Source organism: Branchiostoma lanceolatum, chromosome 1, assembly GCF_035083965.1.
Source record: "Branchiostoma lanceolatum isolate klBraLanc5 chromosome 1, klBraLanc5.hap2, whole genome shotgun sequence".
In the NCBI taxonomy this organism is placed as follows: Eukaryota; Metazoa; Chordata; class Leptocardii; order Amphioxiformes; family Branchiostomatidae; genus Branchiostoma; species Branchiostoma lanceolatum.
The window spans coordinates 4,898,886-4,918,979 of NC_089722.1; the positions used below are offsets into that span (position 1 = coordinate 4,898,886).

At 41.4% G+C, this 20,094-nt stretch overlaps 1 protein-coding gene across 1 annotated transcript; it reads right to left on the minus strand.

Moving 5' to 3' along the window:
• Window positions 1-1,517: 1,517 nt before the first annotated feature.
• LOC136430521 (macoilin-1-like) lies at window positions 1,518-20,040 on the minus strand. Its single transcript, XM_066421218.1, has 12 exons — window positions 19,781-20,040; window positions 11,595-11,739; window positions 10,895-11,021; window positions 10,181-10,307; window positions 8,765-8,943; window positions 7,755-7,896; window positions 7,109-7,321; window positions 6,224-6,382; window positions 5,783-5,971; window positions 5,172-5,328; window positions 4,445-4,580; window positions 1,518-4,027 (listed from the first exon to the last, which is right to left on the minus strand). The coding sequence occupies exons 1-12, from the start codon at window positions 19,864-19,866 to the stop codon at window positions 3,633-3,635; spliced, it is 2,055 nt and encodes a 684-aa protein (XP_066277315.1). The 5' UTR covers window positions 19,867-20,040; the 3' UTR covers window positions 1,518-3,632.
• Window positions 20,041-20,094: the final 54 nt, after the last annotated feature.

Sequence of the window (20,094 nt, forward strand, 5' to 3'; positions counted from 1 at the left end):
AACCTTCCAGGTTCTTTTTCTGACCAAACATGCGGATGTCGATGTGTGCTTGGGGTTATTGTCTTGCTGGAATGTCCAATGACGCCCCAGCTTCAACTCCTTAACGGACCTGGCGACATTCTCGGCCAGAATTTCAGCAGCCACAGTGATATTTCTTAGAAGACAGGTGGACAAGAACCATATGATTACTGTAAAACAAGTCCTGAAAAACAATTTGGCTGAAGGAGAAACTGTTCTTTCAGTGGACACAGTGCGCTGCACACCTCATGCTGAAGGCCTCAAGGCCAGAACCCCAAGACCCACACCATTGCTGAAGCCATGCCCCAAGAAAAGTTGCCTCCAGTATGCTCAAAACAACCTACTAATGCCACAGTAGTTTTTGGACACTGTTATATGGACTGACGAAACAAAAAAACTTGTCCTCTTTGGTCCTTCGTGTCAGAGGTATGTTTGGCACAGGAAAGACTACGCATACGCAGAGAGGTACACCCTGCCTACCGTGAAGCATGGTGATGGGTCTGAGATTCTTTGGGGGTGTTTTGCTTCTAATGGCACTGGGAATATCCACCGTGTAGAAGGCATCATGAAATAAAACCAGTACTAGGATATTCTGGCCAGGAAAGTTACCAATTCCGTTAGAAAGTTGAAGCTGGGGCGTCATTGGACATTCCAGCAAGACAATAACCCCAAGCACACATTGACATCCACATGTTTGGTCAGAAAAAGAACCTGGAAGGTTCTTGAGTACCCATAACACTCTCCAGACTTAAACCCAGTTGAGAATTTTTGGTTGGATCTGAAGACAGCAGTTGCGACACGTAAACCTCGGAAAATTGCTGAGCTGGAGACCATTGCCTACGAGAAATAAGCTGAAATTCCCAAAGAGCACAGCCAGAAGCTTGTGACAAGCTATCGTTCACGTCTACATCAAGTGAATTCATCTTTTAGATAAATAGGGGTGCTGCACTAAGTACTAAAGACAACCCCTCATAGGGGGTTGAATAATTTTGCAACGTACTATTTGTGTGAAAGTTGCTATTTTGGATGGACTATGAAAAAAATCTTAACTTTTGCTGTGGTATCAGACAGTAATAACATATCTGTTCATCACTTATATGATTTAGTAATATTATGCAGCTGTAAAGTTCCACAATTTGCCAAAATGTCCAAAATGCAAGGGGGGTTGAATAATTTTGCATGCAGCTGTACCTTGTCATCAACCAAGCAATCGCATGAAGAAGCAACCAGCTTTAAATTTTCAAACCAAGCTTTTCCGTTTTCCTATGTTAGGCGATAGGAGTTGTAAAGGTATGATTCACCTACATGAACATGTAGATACACGGTTGGCCTATACTGTGCTTCACACAGCCTACCGCCAGTGCAGTACCGCCCTCTGTTGGAAACTGCACATACGGTTTCACCAGTTACGTTTCACACCAGATTTTGTAAAAATCGGTGCTCCTTTTTTGCCGGCCTGCATTCACACCACACAAACAAGCTCAGACAGTAGACAGTAATTGTTTTATGCTGCAGGATAAGCAGTTTTATTGTAACAGTTATCACAGAGAGGAGGCTCAGTTTCACCCCCTCCCTCCACAGTATAGTACGTATCACACAAGTACACAGTACGCCCCACGATACGGGGGCAGGTATCGCCCACTGGGCCGATAACCCATACGCAACTCATACGCACACAGCTACGGCACAGCGGGCTTTCGTTATCCCGTCCCAGCTGCTAGCCGGTCTTACTCCGCTGCTCTTACTGGTTAAAGATATCCGGAATTCAGTACCCATAGTCCGTTCGTTCGACGCTCTCTTTTCAAGAGTGTGGTCGCGCCAGGCACCGGTGACGCGCACGTTATGGCTTTAAGTACGTCAGGGAAAGGGCAGCCCAGCATTGAGAAGTACTGTTGAGACCGACGAGGAAAACTAGCAAAACAAAACGGCACCCTCAAAGAGCGGCTTGGCTGCTGTTAGCCGCCGAAGCGATGACAGATAAACAAGATTTGAGAAATCAGCCTCTTTTTTCGACAATGCTTTTCTATCAGTCAGCTGTTATGAATACTGTAGCTTTCAAACTAGGATATTGCAACATTTGGTAACTGAAATTAAAGGCTATTACCAAACATCTGGACCATACTGTTCTTAAAAATCTGGTGCAAAATATATGGCAGAGACTTTCTTAACGCAAGACTTTGCAAATTTATGTTTCTACCTGCATTAAGAACTCTTTGCAGCAAATCATTCATTGTTGTCTTTAAGTATGTGGTTCTTTACTTATCGTTATCAGATTCCTTGAATGGCATTGGTATTTTGAAATATGATGAAAAGCTGCTTTTAAAAAAAAAAAGGTTGAAAAATAATGTACTAAAGCGTTGATAAGACTCAAAATGTTTTTTTATCACTCTTTATAACTCAGTGATTGATAATTACCACAGCTGTGTGGTTCTTATGGCTGTTTATTCTTATTACAATATTTGAATAACTTTGCATTTGAAAAAAAAAATCATACCGACACTTCGTAAAAATAACATCAGACTGTTTTCGTTGTTTTCAGCAAATTCTTTGTACTTTTGCTTTTTCTTGAACGACTTGGCCTTTAAAAGTTGGAGGCAAAAGATAAGATACTATAATGTTTCCCAACTCAACTCTGTAAAAACATGTTCTCAGTAGATTCTTTCTTGCTCTTTTTGCAGCAAAGCGTTTGAGGTTTACAATATGAATGGATCAGACCTGAGGCACCTGTGTTTGTAGTACTTGTTTTCCTCAGTTGTACCTTAGGCACGTGGACACTCTTTAAACCATACCAGTGCAACTACGAAATTAATAAATGTGCAATCAGTCCACCATCTACAAACACGTTACTTTTATAGAGTACAAAATTCAAGACAATACACACGTACACTTTAAATGAGATACTCTCTACTCTTTAGTACTTCTCAAGATATAAATTTGGATACATTTAACCTCAATTTCTTCTTTAAACTTTCACCATATACAAAGCACTTCACTTATATGACGCCACTATCATTATTGCTAAGCAGTTTTACTTACAGATTTTGTCACCATTCTTGTCACGACGCACGACTTGCAAAACACAATATTAAAACGTTCGCAAAAGGATTTCCATAAATCATACGGCACGGGTACACAAAGGCAACGTAGCGCTCCTGCGAGCATCGCGACAATTTTCACTGAGTTTCACGTAAACGTTATGCCAAGAAACGGGCTTAACAGGTTCTCAGAAGTGCTGGGCACCCTTAAGGAGAAATTATGACTTCAAGGTAAGTAGCTGCCGACCAGCAGAGAGAAGACAGGTCATCTGTGTACCATCCTGGGTAACTTTGTGCTCAACACGTTCTCTTAACCGTTTTTAAGTCGTCCTTTGCTTTATTGCTTTGTCCAAATTGCTGCGGCGGAGTCATTTTGTTTCTTGGGCCAGAATGTGCTCCAAATAACAAGCAAACAGAAGGAATGAGAGACAAAAGAATGCGGCAAACGAAGATTCGAAAGGCAGCAAATCCATTGCAAACAGGTGAACCATAAGAGGAAAGAAAGGAGGCGAGATAGTTTAGCGAGATTTGCGCGTCACCGGCATCTGATGCGACTGTGCAGCGCGGCCGCCGCGATTCTCAGTGCTGGTTTTTCGGGGTGTAGATGGCAGCGTTGGGGTCCAGACTGGAGGACATCTGTGAAGACATCTGGGAGGACATCTGGGAAGACATCTGGCTGTGCAGATGTGCCAGGGAGCTCCCCAGGGAATTCCCCAGGGAATTCCCCAGGGAGTTTCCCAGGGAGTTCCCGATAGAGTTCCCAAGCTGGTTCCCGGCGAGGCCGAGCACGCCGCTGGGGGAGAGCTGTGGGCTGGGCGGGTCGTCGCTGCTCTGGCCCAGGCGGAACTTGGGGGAGAAGCTGGAGGGGGCCAGGCCGGTGATGGTGGAGTCTGCGCTGGCCGGCGTGAGCGCCATCAGCTCGGCGATCTTCATCTTCAGCTCCTTCACCTCCTGCTCCTTCTGCAACAGTTGGGCTGCAGGAGGAGGGAACAAACTTTGCCATTAAAAATCAAACACTCAAGTACAGGTAGTCATCAGGTCAACAGGCCGACTCCCGACCTCTTGGCAGGGTCTACTACTGGACCTTGCATTCTACTAGTGATGTCAGAGTGGCGTACTGGTTAGAGCGTTGGGATCAGAACCAATAGGTTCCGGGTTCGATACTTGCCATGCCACAACGTTGTGCCCTTGGGAAAGGCACTTTACACGACCTTCCCTGACAGTGGAGTGACGCCCACCGAGCCACTTTGGCCAATATGTCAAAATGTGTGCCAAAAACACACTACGGATTTGGTGCGCCAATGTGCCAACATCTGTCCATTGACATCCACCAAGAGCCCTTAGATTTTGTATTTTTTTTTGCACCCTACTAAACTGAAAGCGTGACTCACCCTGTGCGATCTCCTGCTGCCTCTTGACGTCGCCAAGCGCGGAGAACAGGTCGAGTTTGAGGCGCGTCTCAGCGCTCAGGCTGGACTCCAGGTGGGTGTTCTTGTCCTGCATGGCGTTCAGCGCCGACATCAGAACCTACAGGGGAGAGAAACACACTCAACAAACAGCTCACTCAAACACATCAGAACCTTGGGGGGAGGGAAATAACATCAGAACCTACAGGGGAGAGATACGCACTCAACAAACAGCTCACTCAAACACATCAGAACCTTGGGGGGAGGGAAATAACATCAGAACCTACAGGGGAGAGATACGCACTCAACAAACAGCTCACTCAAACACATCAGAACCTTGGGGGGAGGGAAATAACATCAGAACCTACAGGGGAGAGAAACACACTCAACAAACAGCTCACTCAAACACATGAGAACCTTGGGGGGAGGGAAATAACATCAGAACCTACAGGGGAGAGATACGCACTCAACAAACAGCTCACTCAAGCACATCAGAACCCACAAATTTTAGAAAAGGTGGGACATTACGTCTTCCATTGCTTACAAGAGAGAAGTCAAACACTTCAGACATAGTTATGGACAATTACTTTTATAATCTAGATTAGCTGCTTTTGTACTTATTTTGTACCCTGTTCTTTTATCTATGTTATTTGCAATTTGCCTTCGGGCAGGAATTTGCAATAAGCTTGTTATTAACAAAGTAAATGAGAACCTCTGTGTCCTGCTGAGACTCCTTGTTCCGCATCGACTTCTTCTCAAGCTCCGCTGTGGCCAGCTGGTCGTCGCGCTGCTTAAGGTCGCGACGCAGCTTTTTCACCTCGGACTCAAGCTCCCGATGTCGCTGCTTACAGGCCTCTGTGCACTCTCCTCTGTAGGGAAAGTGAACTTGTTTATTACATGTACATAGTTCAAGACTGGAGGCGTTGGCGGCCTCTGCAGGAGAGCCCGTGCTGCCGCCATCTCCTCGGCCTGTTTTTTCTTCCACGCATGCACACACCCACAGATGCACGCACACATGCATGCACACACACACACACATGCAGCTACACATACACCACACGCACACACACACACACACACACATACATACATATACACACACATGCGCACACACACACATACATACATGCGCACAAACACACGTGTGACAGGACCTTAGGGCTGCAGTACTTGCCTGAAGACGTTTGCTGCCGCTGCAACGAGAGCCTGTGCTGACGCCATCTTCTTGGTCTGTTTTTCTTCCACGCACACACACACGCACGCACACACACACACACACACACAGGCATGCACACACACACACGTTAGGGCTGCAGTACTTGCCTGGAGGCGTTTGCGGCCGCTGCAGCGAGAGCCCGTGCCGCCGCCATCTCTTCGACCTGTTTTTTCTTCCTCTCGTCGCGAAGCTGCTTCTCCAGGGCGGCCTTGTTCTCCTGCTCCGCCCGGAGCTTCTTCTCCGTGGCGATGAGGTTCTCCTTGTCCTTCTGCCGCGCCGTAACCAAGTTGTGCAACCTGGAGACACACAGATCAGGTTACATCTGTTACATCATGATAGAAGTTGTGCAACCTGCCGACACACAGATCAGTTTAGGATTGGTTTACACACTCTTTGGTTGAACATTACATACATGTATGCACACTTCAGATATCCAGATACATCAGTCCTGATGAAACTATTCATGGCATCCTATACCTGTATTGTACTATGTATTTAATTTGACTAAAGATTGTTTGATATTGTACATGACAAACTAGTTTGCATACTTTGACTGCAGGCTCTCGTTGTCCATGCGCAGCTGGCTGAGCTCAGACTTGGTGATGCGGTCCTCCTGCATGAGCGAGTTGATGTGCGAGCGGAGGTCCAGCTCCATCTGACGGCTGGCCTGCAGATCCGCCTTCAGCCTCTTCATGTCACTCTCCAGTCTGTAGTCAGGAAAAAAAACCGGTTTTACTACAAATACATTGTACATTCTGCAGATCCGCCTTCAGCCTCATCATGTCACTCTCCAGTCCGGGGAAAAAAGACGAATGTTAATATAGAGATTGCTACCTATGGACATGAATCACTATAAAACCTTTTGCTCTACTCTAAGGAGTGGTCTTCCACCAAAAAAATGTTTTGCAGATCTGCCTTCAGCCTCTTCATATCATAAACACACACGCGAAAGAACGTTTCAGTTTAAAATTTCCTTAATTTTTGCAAAGTCTTCAGCCTTTCCTCTAATCCCTCTATTGCAGTGTTGCTTTTTCTGAATTGTAAATAGATTCTAATACCTTTTAGTAAAATACAAAAAGTTTTGATATCTCATCTTGATGTCTGGGTGCAAAAAAAGAAAAGAAAAAAACTCACGTCCTCCTTCTGACAAGTATTGAAGGTTAATATAATAGTAAATTAATACCTATGGGGCCATGATGGACAATAAACTTAAGGCTTTTGATTTTATTGATTTCATCTAGTTCCATATGGTTCTACAAACAAATATCACAAGCGTCTAATCTGATAACTGTATACCAGTAGAGTACTGCAAAAAACTAAGACTTTCAAGAAAAGGGGAGAATTGTTTCTAACTTGACTTACTTGGCTGTTTTATCCACCCGATGCATGTAGGGAGCTAAGAAAAGGGGAGAATTGTTTCTAACTTGACTTACTTGGCTGTTCTATCCACCGATGCATGTAGGGAGCTTGCTGTGACGTCCGCCCCCTTCTGATCGCTCTTTCCTAGATTCTTTTTGGCCTTCTGTGCTTGGGACGTCGAGTCCTTGACGACGCTCCCGTTTTTCACTTTATTCTGCGGCGTGGAGCTCCCACTGCCCGGCTTATTTTTGCCGTCTGATAAGTTCTCTCTGCTGCCACCGTAGTCGCTGGGGGAAAAAAAAAATTCCTGGTTTGAAATCAGAAAAGTGCATCAGTTAACAGCTGTGTTGCATATCTTTAAAACTGATGTCCTGTTGCAGAACCATAGAAACCTGTCCTAAATCTCATCATTTCTTTATCTTTCCAATACCTACCAACATACAAAATATCATAAAGATCCATCTCCAACTTCTTGAGTTATGCTGATCACAAACACACAATAAAGGTTTACATGTAGCTGTTTATCAGTGTACAAAGTATTACCCTGCAAAAAGACCCCAAGTGCAGCACTCCTCAGGTATGCACAGTTAACATAAACAGTGCAGTATACTGGGGGACGTTGCATTAAACAGGAGATTTCTTCAGACACACTTTTCAATGTTGGCAAATATATGTGTCAAGGCAGAATTATGTCAGTAGGGATTGCACATGTACATGTACCTGTGGTTGCTGCGCTTGAGGCTGTTCTCCATGTATTCTAACTCATCCTCGTCTATGTCGCCATTTGGCAGCTTCTTGTCGGCAAGTTTCTTTGGCCCGCCGTTTGCAACAACTTCATCGCCTGATTTGGCTGCCGGCAACGCTGAGGAAAATGTGGGGAAATGATTGAATCATTGTTTATTCATTTATCTATTGGTTCACCATATACTTACATCCCAGGGTCGCCCAACTAGGGAAAGCTATTTCTAAGGGCTAACCCTGGGAAAAAAACATGATTTGATTGTTTGACTGTTATCACTTGTTTGGCATATCTGATTAACAAACTGTACGACATACAATTATTTCTGCATACAAAGATTGCAGGAAAAAATTATACCTGTTAAGGTGTAAGATAAAATAGTATGTGGTCTGACTTTAGATATTCACTGTATAAAACATCATTTCAAAAACAGTATTCCTATAGAAATCATGACCCTTTCAGAGCAGACTCATTTCTCTATTTATAGAACATATCTTATTGTAACTTTAATTACCCTGAAACATAAGAATATACCATACATTGCCTTACTTGACTTAATTCGACCCTTATACTAGTTAAAGTCATCATTATTAGAACAAATATTTTGCAGCTACTATCTAGCATTGTTTATTATTAGTATAGTATCGTTTCAGCCAAACATCACAAAATATCTCATACATATTGATTTAATATAAAGTCACTTACGAAAGACAGAAATGAAAGACGAAACGTAGGACAATTTCCCAATTTCATCCAGTGGCTTGAGTAACTGTTACATTTATTCATTTATCAATAATGACAGTAACTGCTACATTGCTCAACCAATTTCAACTTCTTATAAATGGCACATTGATTTTCAATCTGTATAGGTTCAAAATCTATGAAATAATAAATGTGGGAGGGCAACTTGTAAAGGTGCTTAGGCGCCTATTTTGCCCTCCCTTTCACATTGTGAAGAACTCAAATAAGAAATAAAGAAATAAAACCTCACCTTTTGTGTCGTTGCCAGAATAAATATTTTTCTGCTGCATCTCTGGCGGTAGCGCTTGCTGCAACAGCTGCATGTAAAACTCGTTTTCTTTCGCTACGTCTTTCTGCTTTCGGAGTCTCATCCGATACGATATGTAGCTTTTGACCCCGAAGCCGAGTGTGACCATTGGATAGCCAATACTGCGGAGGCAGAGGGAGTGTTAGAATCGCTGAAACGTTGGAAAAATTGACTTGTATGGCCACTACACTCAGTACCTTTGTCTCGGCAAACTGTTCATGCATTTACAAATTTCATGTAAAGATTTGCTCATGAATTTACACATTTCATGTAAAAATTCTTGGAATGGCCCGACTGCAACCTACAATGTGTGGGAATATTGTTTGAGAATGCAGAAAAAGAAATAAGAACAAGTTGCAATCTGGCGTTGGGTAAAGGAATTTCTGTATTATAAATTACATTTTCCAGAAAACAGAAGTATTTCCAGCGCTAACAATAATGATATGGTGTGTTGGCCCCTATGCCGTATGTGCATATACAGTCAAACTACCCAAGAAGATCATTCAGGGGACTGGTAAAATCTGTGGACAGGTGGTCACTATAGACAGGATTATTAATGTTCACAATGTCTATGGTAAAAATTATCTATAGTAAGGGACCACCAAAAAGTGGTCACATTTGCCAGGTGGTCCTTAATATATACTGTAGGTGTTCAATTAATAATACTGGTTTGAATGTATAATCATATAGTCACAACACCTGAGCATTTTTACAGGGTTTGTTTGTCCTGTGGCCAAGAAGCTCTGACGTACTATCAAGTCTACATGTTCATTAGAGGACATATGAAATTTGGTAGTCCAACAACGACAAAGGCTTTTTTCCCACCAGGCAGACCTTCAAACACTGTCATTAATTTGCAATGGCCCGAAGCTAGCAAGGCTACAAACACTTCAGAAGGCCAGACGGGAAATGAAAGCCTGATTACTATGCAGCATTCTCTGCCTTCTGAAGAGGCAGTTTTCACCACAGGGATTCAAAGCTGCTTTTGAAAATTGCAGCTTCATACAAGGGATGAATTATTTTCACAAGGGATGAGATATTTTCACAAAATTTAAAAATATATAGCAATATTGAGATATTTGGACAAAAATATAACAGTGCAAGCTATCTGCAGGACTGGTGGTAAAGTATGTGACAAGCATGCAACCTTTGAGGCCTTGGTTGACGAAAAAACAACACACACACTCATATCATATCAAACCTGTCTTCTTACATACACGTGTTGTTTGAAACCAATTTGGTTCTAAATTGTCTTGTGCAGCTTTAAAGTAAGAACCAATCTTAAACATATTCAAACAACTACATTGAAGATACAAGTGTAAAATTCCGCTTCAAAATGAAAAGTGGAATATGATTCACCAATGTGCTGCAAATGGTCGACACAGATCTACGTGGAATCCTTTTCCGAGGTCCTTCAATCTCACCGACGCCTCGATGTAGACAAACAAGAGCCATAGCGACACCGTCGGCAGACAGATCCCCCGTTCTGTGGGGGGAAAACAGGAGCATGAAAACTTATCTATCGTTTCAAGTAGTGCAGCGTACCTAAACACCGAACCTCAACTGGACTTTAGGTTTTGATATGTATTTGTAAAAGAGGTAGCTTCCGAGAAAGTCTTATTATAACAGTAACTGTTGAACAAAAGGTCAACACTGCTGTCATTAAAAGAGCCATAGCAAGCCTTGCATTTAGCAGACATTTCAAAAATAACAATTGCTCAAGAGATGTGCTACTGGTCTTATAGGGCCAAAAACGTAAATAACAAGGCTGTTGGTAGACTTCTCCCTTGTCTGTTGGGGAAAAGAACATGTTAAAAACCATGTTCGTCTTGTAGAGCTTTCTTGTAGAAACCCAGTGGCCCAGTGGGAAATGTGTGTAGGACACTTTAGGGCAAAGTCGACAATAATGCCCTACCCTCTACTTTCTTTACTGCCAGATGCTGTAAAGGAATTTTGCTACTTCTGTTTCTGTATGTGGAAAACAGTCTTCTAGTGGTATGTACTTAATATGTGCTAAGGGTGACAGGTTAGGGGTCAGAGGGCAGCAGGTTAAGGGTCAGGGGTCGTGCTCACCTGTATGCCAGACGTACTGTACCCAGACGTACGTGCTGGCAGCGAAGAACAGCCAGTGTACAGGGATGAACAGCAGGCAGATCATGTCCGATGTGAAGGCAACACAGACGAAGAATACTGAAAATGCCTGGAAAAAATAAAACAACATTCATATACAGAAACGGACGATCAAGATAAGTACCATGTATATAAGTTGTAAACTTCCAGGATACTAGTTGGAAAGCTAGGATGCAAAGTTTTAGAGACAGTTCAGTAGCTTAAAACTTTTTTACATTTGGTCTTCTCAAAAGAAAACAAAACTTTTGGGTAAAAACTATAGATACAGTAGCTGGTGTGTTACGTGGAAGTGCAGTGGTTATACAATGTAATTTACTTATACTGCCTATACAGCTTAAGGGTGGTTCCACGTGCACTGGCTATATAGATTATACACTAATACAGATCATCCTACAGATATGACTGAAAGACTGAGTTAGTAATACATTATATATTATATATGTAAATATATGTATTACTAACTCACTAAATTCACTTGTCCTGTCCTTTGCACACACAAATTCAGTTGTTAATGTTCCATAGTGCCTCTCCTTTATTTTCTCTTCGTTTTGCTTGTTCCGGACACTTGTGTTGTAACCCATGCGCAACTGCTGATAATCTCAGATATGAGGCTAAGCAGTAAAGAAGAAGAAGGCTGCCTCACCAGTCCTTGGTACTTGAAGGAGTCGTAGACGCTGCGCAGGAGCAGCCAGAACGGCCAGAGGTACTCGAAGCGGAACTCCAGGATGAAGTCTGCCAGCATCACCAGACCCCACACCAACAGGAACTTCAGGTACAGGAATGTTGTGCTACAAACAAACAAACAAACAAATAAACAGCAATCAGAGATGGTTCATAAACACACATAAACAACCCCACACCAACAGGAACTTCAGGTACAGGAATGTTGTGCTACAAACAAACAAACAAATAAACAGCAATCAGAGATGGTTCATAAACACACATAAACAACCCCACACCAACAGGAACTTCAGGTACAGGAATGTTGTGCTACAAACAAACAAACAAATAAACAGCAATCAGAGATGGTTCATAAACACACATAAACAACCCCACACCAACAGGAACTTCAGGTACAGGAATGTTGTGCTACAAACAAACAAACAAATAAACAGCAATCAGAGATGGTTCATAAACACACATAAACAACCCCACACCAACAGGAACTTCAGGTACAGGAATGTTGTGCTACAAACAAACAAACAAACAAACAGCAATCAGAGATGGTTCATAAATACACATAAACAACCCCACACCAACAGGAACTTCAGGTACAGGAATGTTGTGCTACAAACAAACAAACAAATAAACAGCAATCAGAGATGGTTCATAAACACACATAAACAACCCCACACCAACAGGAACTTCAGGTACAGGAATGTTGTGCTACAAACAAACAAACAAACAAACAGCAATCAGAGATGGTTCATAAACACACATAAACAACCCCACACCAACAGAAACTTCAGGTACAGGAATGTTGTGCTACAAACAAACAAACAAATAAACAGCAATCAGAGATGGTTCATAAACACACATAAACAACCCCACACCAACAGGAACTTCAGGTACAGGAATGTTGTGCTACAAACAAACAAATAAACAGCAATCAGAGATGGTTCATAAACACACATAAACAACCCCACACCAACAGGAACTTCAGGTACAGGAATGTTGTGCTACAAACAAACAAACAAATAAACAGCAATCAGAGATGGTTCATAAACACACATAAACAACCCCACACCAACAGGAACTTCAGGTACAGGAATGCTGTGCTACAAACAAACAAACAAATAAACAGCAATCAGAGATGGTTCATAAATACACATAAACAACCCCACACCAACGGGAACTTCAGGTACAGGAATGTTGTGCTACAAACAAACAAACAAACAAACAGCAATCAGAGATGGTTCATAAACACACATAAACAACCCCACACCAACAGGAACTTCAGGTACAGGAATGCTGTGCTACAAACAAACAAACAAATAAACAGCAATCAGAGATGGTTCATAAATACACATAAACAACCCCACACCAACGGGAACTTCAGGTACAGGAATGTTGTGCTACAAACAAACAAACAAACAAACAGCAATCAGAGATGGTTCATAAACACACATAAACAACCCCACACCAACAGGAACTTCAGGTACAGGAATGTTGTGCTACAAACAAACAAATAAACAGCAATCAGAGATGGTTCATAAACACACACAAACGACCCCACACCAACAGGAACTTCAGGTACAGGAATGTTGTGCTACAAACAAACAAACAAACAAACAGCAATCAGAGATGGTTCATAAATACACATAAACAACCCCACACCAACAGGAACTTCAGGTACAGGAATGTTGTGCTACAAACAAACAAATAAACAGCAATCAGAGATGGTTCATAAATACACACAAACAACCCCACACCAACAGGAACTTCAGGTACAGGAATGTTGTGCTACAAACAAACAAATAAACAAACAGCAATCAGAGATGGTTCATAAACACACATAAACAACCCCACACCAACGGGAACTTCAGGTACAGGAATGTTGTGCTACAAACAAACAAACAAACAAACAAACAAAAAGCACTCAGAGATGACACATTCCATAGACACATATCTAGATAAACAGATTTGTACAAACTAATACTATTCTCTTCATCCCATGTGGGATATACAAATGTAAGGCTATGACCATGTGCACAGAGACAAACCCCAAAACAGCAGCAACAAATATCAACAATTATCCTGAAACACAAACCCCCAGGGCACACAAACGCCCAAAACAAGACACTTTTATTTCATGGAGTGAAAATGGCTTTGTCTTCCATTCATTGTTCTTGTAATACTTGTCAGGATGTCAATTTGAAGCAGCCTATAGTATAATGTTGACAGTGGGAGGCTACAGCCCATAATATCACTTTCAATTACAATCTAAATCTAATATAAATCAGCAAATAACGTCAATATGACTATGATTCATGACATTGTGCACACATCAAAAAGAGATGCTTGAACCAAGCTACTAAAAGCTGTAATTTTTTCATATCTTTTCATAAGGTTACGAATAAGGCTTTATGTTGAGAATAGACGTGACGAATCAGATCATGTGTCACGTCATCTTTATTCCTATCATGCATTCAACATATAGCAATTCCGCTGTGGCAAGTGTGTTACTGTTACTGTGTTAGGCTTGGTGTAACCACAATGATGTCAAGCCTACAAAAAATAGCTACAAAAAGCTTAAGTCATGATGCATATAAAAAAGCCACATTGACACAATAAAAGGTCTGTTTTATATCATATTAAGCAGCAATCGCCCATGCAGCCACTCGATCAAACTTGATCAGCCCCAAACCTGGTGATTTACAAATCTATATTCTGATCTTGTGTATTATGATTCATGCGTCCCCCATGGATTAATCATTAGGCCAGGGGCAAAACCAAATCCTCAGTGTTATAGTTGCTAGGGTACTGTTATAATTAAGACTTCATCCTCAAGCATGTACCATATCTAGCAAAATTATGTTTTACATATATAATATGGGACTTTTCTTTCAGTTACCTGCAATTTATCATGTAAATGCACGTCTTAAACTCTATTCTTAACTTGCAGGTTGTCTAAATCTTTGCAACATAATTCCTAGGGAGCACACATATACTGCAATGTATAAAGGTAAAAAAAAATGTCCTGTCATACAAATTAGCATGACCAAAGTGAGTCTTGTGCGATATCAGTGGACAAGCACATGTAGACATTATTGTAGCCTTTATCCATAATGCCATTTGTGACGGATAGCTCTTCCTTTTTAACTTGCACTATAGTCTATACGTTACAACTCTACCTGAAGTCAACATGAAAATGTTCTTGCATACTTGTATGTGTGTCTACTACTTAGGGTGATGCCAAAGGGCGAGCGTGTCTTGGCTCAAGGATTCACCATATATGGGCAAGAAGACATGCCTTGGAGCATTAGATCAGGTAGCTTGGTTCTTTCTTTAAGGAGGTTGAGCAAACAACAGTTCAAAAACATCTGCACCCCAATACAAGCTCTGACAACAGTCAGACTTAAACAAGCATTTAAAGAATGTAGAATTTAGAAATACTGTTTTTCTGCAAAAGGTGATTCCTTGAATTGCATGTTGCAGGTATTTTCTGTATCAATGTCAAGATGTTCCCTTATAATTGCAGGTTTAATATGCATAAGTATGTCAAGCTCTATTAGTATTAGTATTAGTATTAGACCATCATATTCTTCAGAAATGATTTTTTTCCAAATCTAATAAAATTTTTGTAAAAATGGTGCAGCAAAGAAATTACTGTAAAATGCATTTAAGTTCGCGTGGTTCTTATTTCACACTATGGCGAAAATGGAGTGTTCACGGTGGTTTTAAGTTCGCGGCAGCGCTATAGTCATATACTCCTACAGTATTTGACAAAAATGTTTGCGGTGGCTTTAAGTTTGCGGTGAAACGGTCACCGCGAAAACTGTAAACATAAAACCACCATGAACATTTCTGCATTAACAGTACATTTTCAATGGGAGCTTTCAATAGCAAAACACATTCACACATCAGTGTCAAATGATGGTACTAAGCAGTCTTGGTAAGTTGGTAACATCATAGATCAGTTTCTTACAGGAAATATGTCTCCCAAATTTCATCACTAATCAAAATCTAATAAACATCCTCCCCACACAAATGTCAAGTGCACGCTTCAAGAGATGCCACCTGCGTTTCCAGACAAACCGCCCCTATTACATTTACACATACCGCCCACGTTCAAAAAACAACTCGTACTTTCAGGCACGATTTTCTCCACGTGACTACCTTCGTGCCAGCACTTGTCACATACACGTGTGCGTTGGCGCCACTACCGGCACACGTTTCGCTACTCATTTATATGACAATCAATTGTCTGTGCCATTTCTTGTACTTGACTGAGTACACCCTTTATTTCCTGAACTCGAAAAAAAGTAGGAAAGGACTGCTGAAGAGGCAGACAGATTAGAATTGATACTTATGTACATCATGTAAGTACGTACTGCCAGAAGCACACCTGCAGAACAGTAACTAGATGTATAATTGAATAAACGACGTCAATTAGTACCTGCTGTCACGTTGAAAAGCTGGCATCTCGTGTCTGGAATTATTTTCCCCACGTGTTCCTTCCTACATGTAGGCTACCACACCTGCCACGTACATGGACACGTGAATAACAACAGCAGCGGTATCACACATTTGGGGGCTTATAGTAAGTTATACTCTACAGTACAACATTAGAAAGCCAGCAGAAAAATATCCAGACTATGCATGATGTACATGACTGGTAAACTGGACAGGTGGACATACTGACAATAAAATATCTCAGACTAGTATTCTAATACCAGCTCAGAAAGAACATAGTAGTCATGCCTTCAACTTTCAAGGACCAGAGTTATCGACAACAGCTAGGATTGATGTGTTCGAAAATTTGTCATTACTTACGACAATCATAGAGAGCCACCAAGTACTGAAGGGGAATTAGATAGTTCATAATCATATATAAATCAACACCAAGTTTTTTTGACCTGTAAAATAAGACTAAGAGTTGTCTATAATTTAGCTGCAACATAGAAAGTCTTTGCAGAGTATGGAGCATTTCAAGCCCTGAAGTGAAAACCATGCTGCATAAGTGCATTGTACAAGATTCTTTCACCTTCACATTCTATTATTTGGGTTACATCATAATTATGCAACTGTGGGCCTAACACATTGACATGTCCAATCTGTCTGGGACTCCAATTGGCAATATGAATCAATCAATCAATCAATAGATTATAGAGATGGCAATCAGGGGTGGCAGACTTCACCCCTTACCCAGACTGCTTTGCCACCCTTCCAGTCCAAAAATGGTACAGAGGTTTTGCAGCAATGGTGCACTGTGTATAGTGGGGATCACACACACACGCACATGGACACACATGTACACAAGCACATACATGCACAAGACAAAAACATTACACTCCCACTGGGTGATATGATCATGATAAATTCTGTTGTTTCATCCAAAATCCGTGCCTTTGTTTATACCCTCTGACATCTTTAATCTGCAGAATAACAACTTTCCACGCATTTCATGGCTTCAAGCTTGGATTAGAGATAGTAATCAGATTCATTGAGTATTCAACAAAACATGAATTGTGATGCCTGTGAATTTTTCCATGCATGTAAACCAAATAAAGAAAACAGGCAACATATCATGATCAGACAAAAAGAATTGTGAAAGCACCTTTTGAGTAACACTATGTCACACTCACAGTATCTGTAATTACTGACCCTGCCATGTGCGACAAAATGAAAAAAAAAAATTATAAAAATGTGTAACTGTAAGAAAAATGATGATCAAATCAAGAAAAAATTATTCAGTTATAAGATTCTAATTCGTGTTGAAAGTCTTTTGGTGTTCTGAATTTTAGGGTGACTCCTAACAACTTACTACGAAAGTCACAACAAAACAAAGTGACAACAAAACCATTGTTACCTGTCTACCCGACATATTAAGTCTACCTGTGTCACAAACCTGTTGTGCTGGGTTAACCACTCAGGTGTCAACATCTTTTGTCTGTTGTCACCTGAGGTACCCCCTCCCCCCTCAGGGAACACAAGGTCCATAATCACTTGTTAATTTTGCATTATTGAAAACTGGAGACTGAAAACTGTGTTTTGGTTTCTAAGATTTCAAATATAATATAAAAATACTGTAGTCTGCTGCCAAAAAGGCTATTTTCGAAAGAAATACAGCAACTCTTGAATTAGAGTTAAAAAGCAAGTTACAACTTGTATTCAGGTTCCATACATGGACATTGAATCATAGAGTCTGAACATAGGATTCAAGACCTTTTGACCCACAGACTTGCCTCAGCCAAGTTCATAGCCGAGAGCACATACAGCAGACATACTAGTATTGTGATGGATGCATGAGTAAAAGAAGGCAACTTGTTGCTACTGCAGCAATTTATAAACACCATGACAGGTGGAAGTGAATGGGCATTATGGCCTCACTTATCAATTATTAACCAGACGAAAATCTGTGCTTTGTTTTTATTGTGCTGTTTTTTATGTTGTCATTTTGTTGGTTAAATTACTTTAGAGGTTCGATAAATCGTGTCAGACTGACAGTTAACACTTCTAGCTGTGTTTACATATAGCATTTTTCACTACATTTGGCCAAAAACACTTCATGAGAGGAATCCGAAACCCTTTGTGCACATACTGACACATGTTAACATAACCAGGAAGCCATGATATATACATGGTGGAATTGAGAAGAAACGAGAGAGCTCCATCAATCTAGATTTGCCACAATCCTCCAAACCACCACTTTACACCTTCTACTCAACACAGCGTTTACCCAGAAATGTACTTGACCCATGACCCTGACAGGAAGTAACAGACTGGTGCACCTGTTTTCTTGCATACATAATTAGTATCTGAAGGGGTCCCAAACAGTCTCTGTCAGGATGCTATGATAAGGAATGTGTTGGGGTCTTTCATTTATAAATCCTGAGTTTCAAGTCAATCCATTGATCTAAAGTGACATAGATCAAAGTGGAAGCTTGTCTTTTTAATCTAAGAGACTATCTTTGAATACACATTCTGTCAGATCGCAATCTCTCCCCTGACACATATATGTCAGTTTTAACTAAGGTGAGATATTAACTATGGTGCTTCAAGTTCCAAAATTATCAAATCATGATCACTGAGCTTCTGGATAGACCAAGGTTTTTGGAACACACAGTGAGGGGAAACATGCCTTTCTTTTTGCTTGTAACCCTGGATTATGACATCTAAACATTCTATTGTTTATTTCAAAACACAGTAAGATGAGACAATCTAACAACTGATTTTTATCATGAAATTTTGTTTTCCTGTCATTTGTTATTCTTCAAATGGATGAGACAAACCATTTCAGTTGATAGGGACCCTAGTTACCACTTCTTTGTCCTACCTGTTGTTCACAATGTAAACACACTGAAGCCAAGGTGAAGATTTCTTTTTGTTTACAACTGAACAAAAGCAAATTTCCAGCCCTTGTTTTGAGGCTCGTGGCAGACTAATGAAAATCCTACAACTAATGAATATTCATCAGACATGTACCTTATGATAATAACAACAAACGGGTCTAATGTATAAATTATAACACCATGAAATAGAAGACACTGGAAAGGATACCATACGTGTACGTACAAGTTCATGTTTTGGCCGAAATCCAAAACGCATAATTAGCCTATACTTGGTCACCTATTTACCACTAGTGACGGCTAAACTGGTTATCCCTGTGCTTGTTTGAATCTGGGTGCATCTAAGACAACAGTCAATCTGTGAAAATCCCTTTGACATTTTTGATTCGATGAAATGGCTGCCAAGAAAACACACAGGCATGTCGTCTTACAACCCTCCGCTAGATCGTGTATAATTTTCTCGGCCACCATATCGGTGGATACGTGTTTGCATGGCTAGATTAGGGTGTACGAGAGCCGTATACGGCTGTACGGGACGTGTGGAGAGATATGGAGATCAGGACAACAGGTGAGGCGCTGCGGGGAGAACCGTTCTCTGCAGAACACAGCCGACATCATTCCAAACACTGCGCAACGCTGGCCGCCAAACAATCAATGTGGAACCCAGCCGACGGAGACACATCCAGACAAATTAGTGAGCCGACGTCTGGTTAATGGTTCAAGACAATTCTTTGAGAGGAATCCCCGCTAAAGGCTGGTGTGTTTTGTTGTGCGGAGAAATCTGTGGAGACAACCAACCTCCTCCATCATTCCCTACCTGCCATAGATGCTCTCGGTGATTTTATTCCTCTTCAGCGGCCGTCGTAGCTTGCCTATATCGGCATTCCGTCTCTTCTGCATCATTCCCCCGTGTGTGCAGGCTATCCCTCGTCCCTCCGCCTGTCTGTGGCAGTGTTGCTGTACCGTTGGAGTCGTTAGTAACGAAATGAGAGATGTTGTTATTTAGGAAACTGATCATTTCATGTGGAGGTTTCAGCGCGTCAGGTTCTCGCGATGCGCATGCGCGGTTATTCTGACGTCACACAAGCGTGGTGCATGCTGGGTATGTGACGCAATAATCTCGTTCGTAAC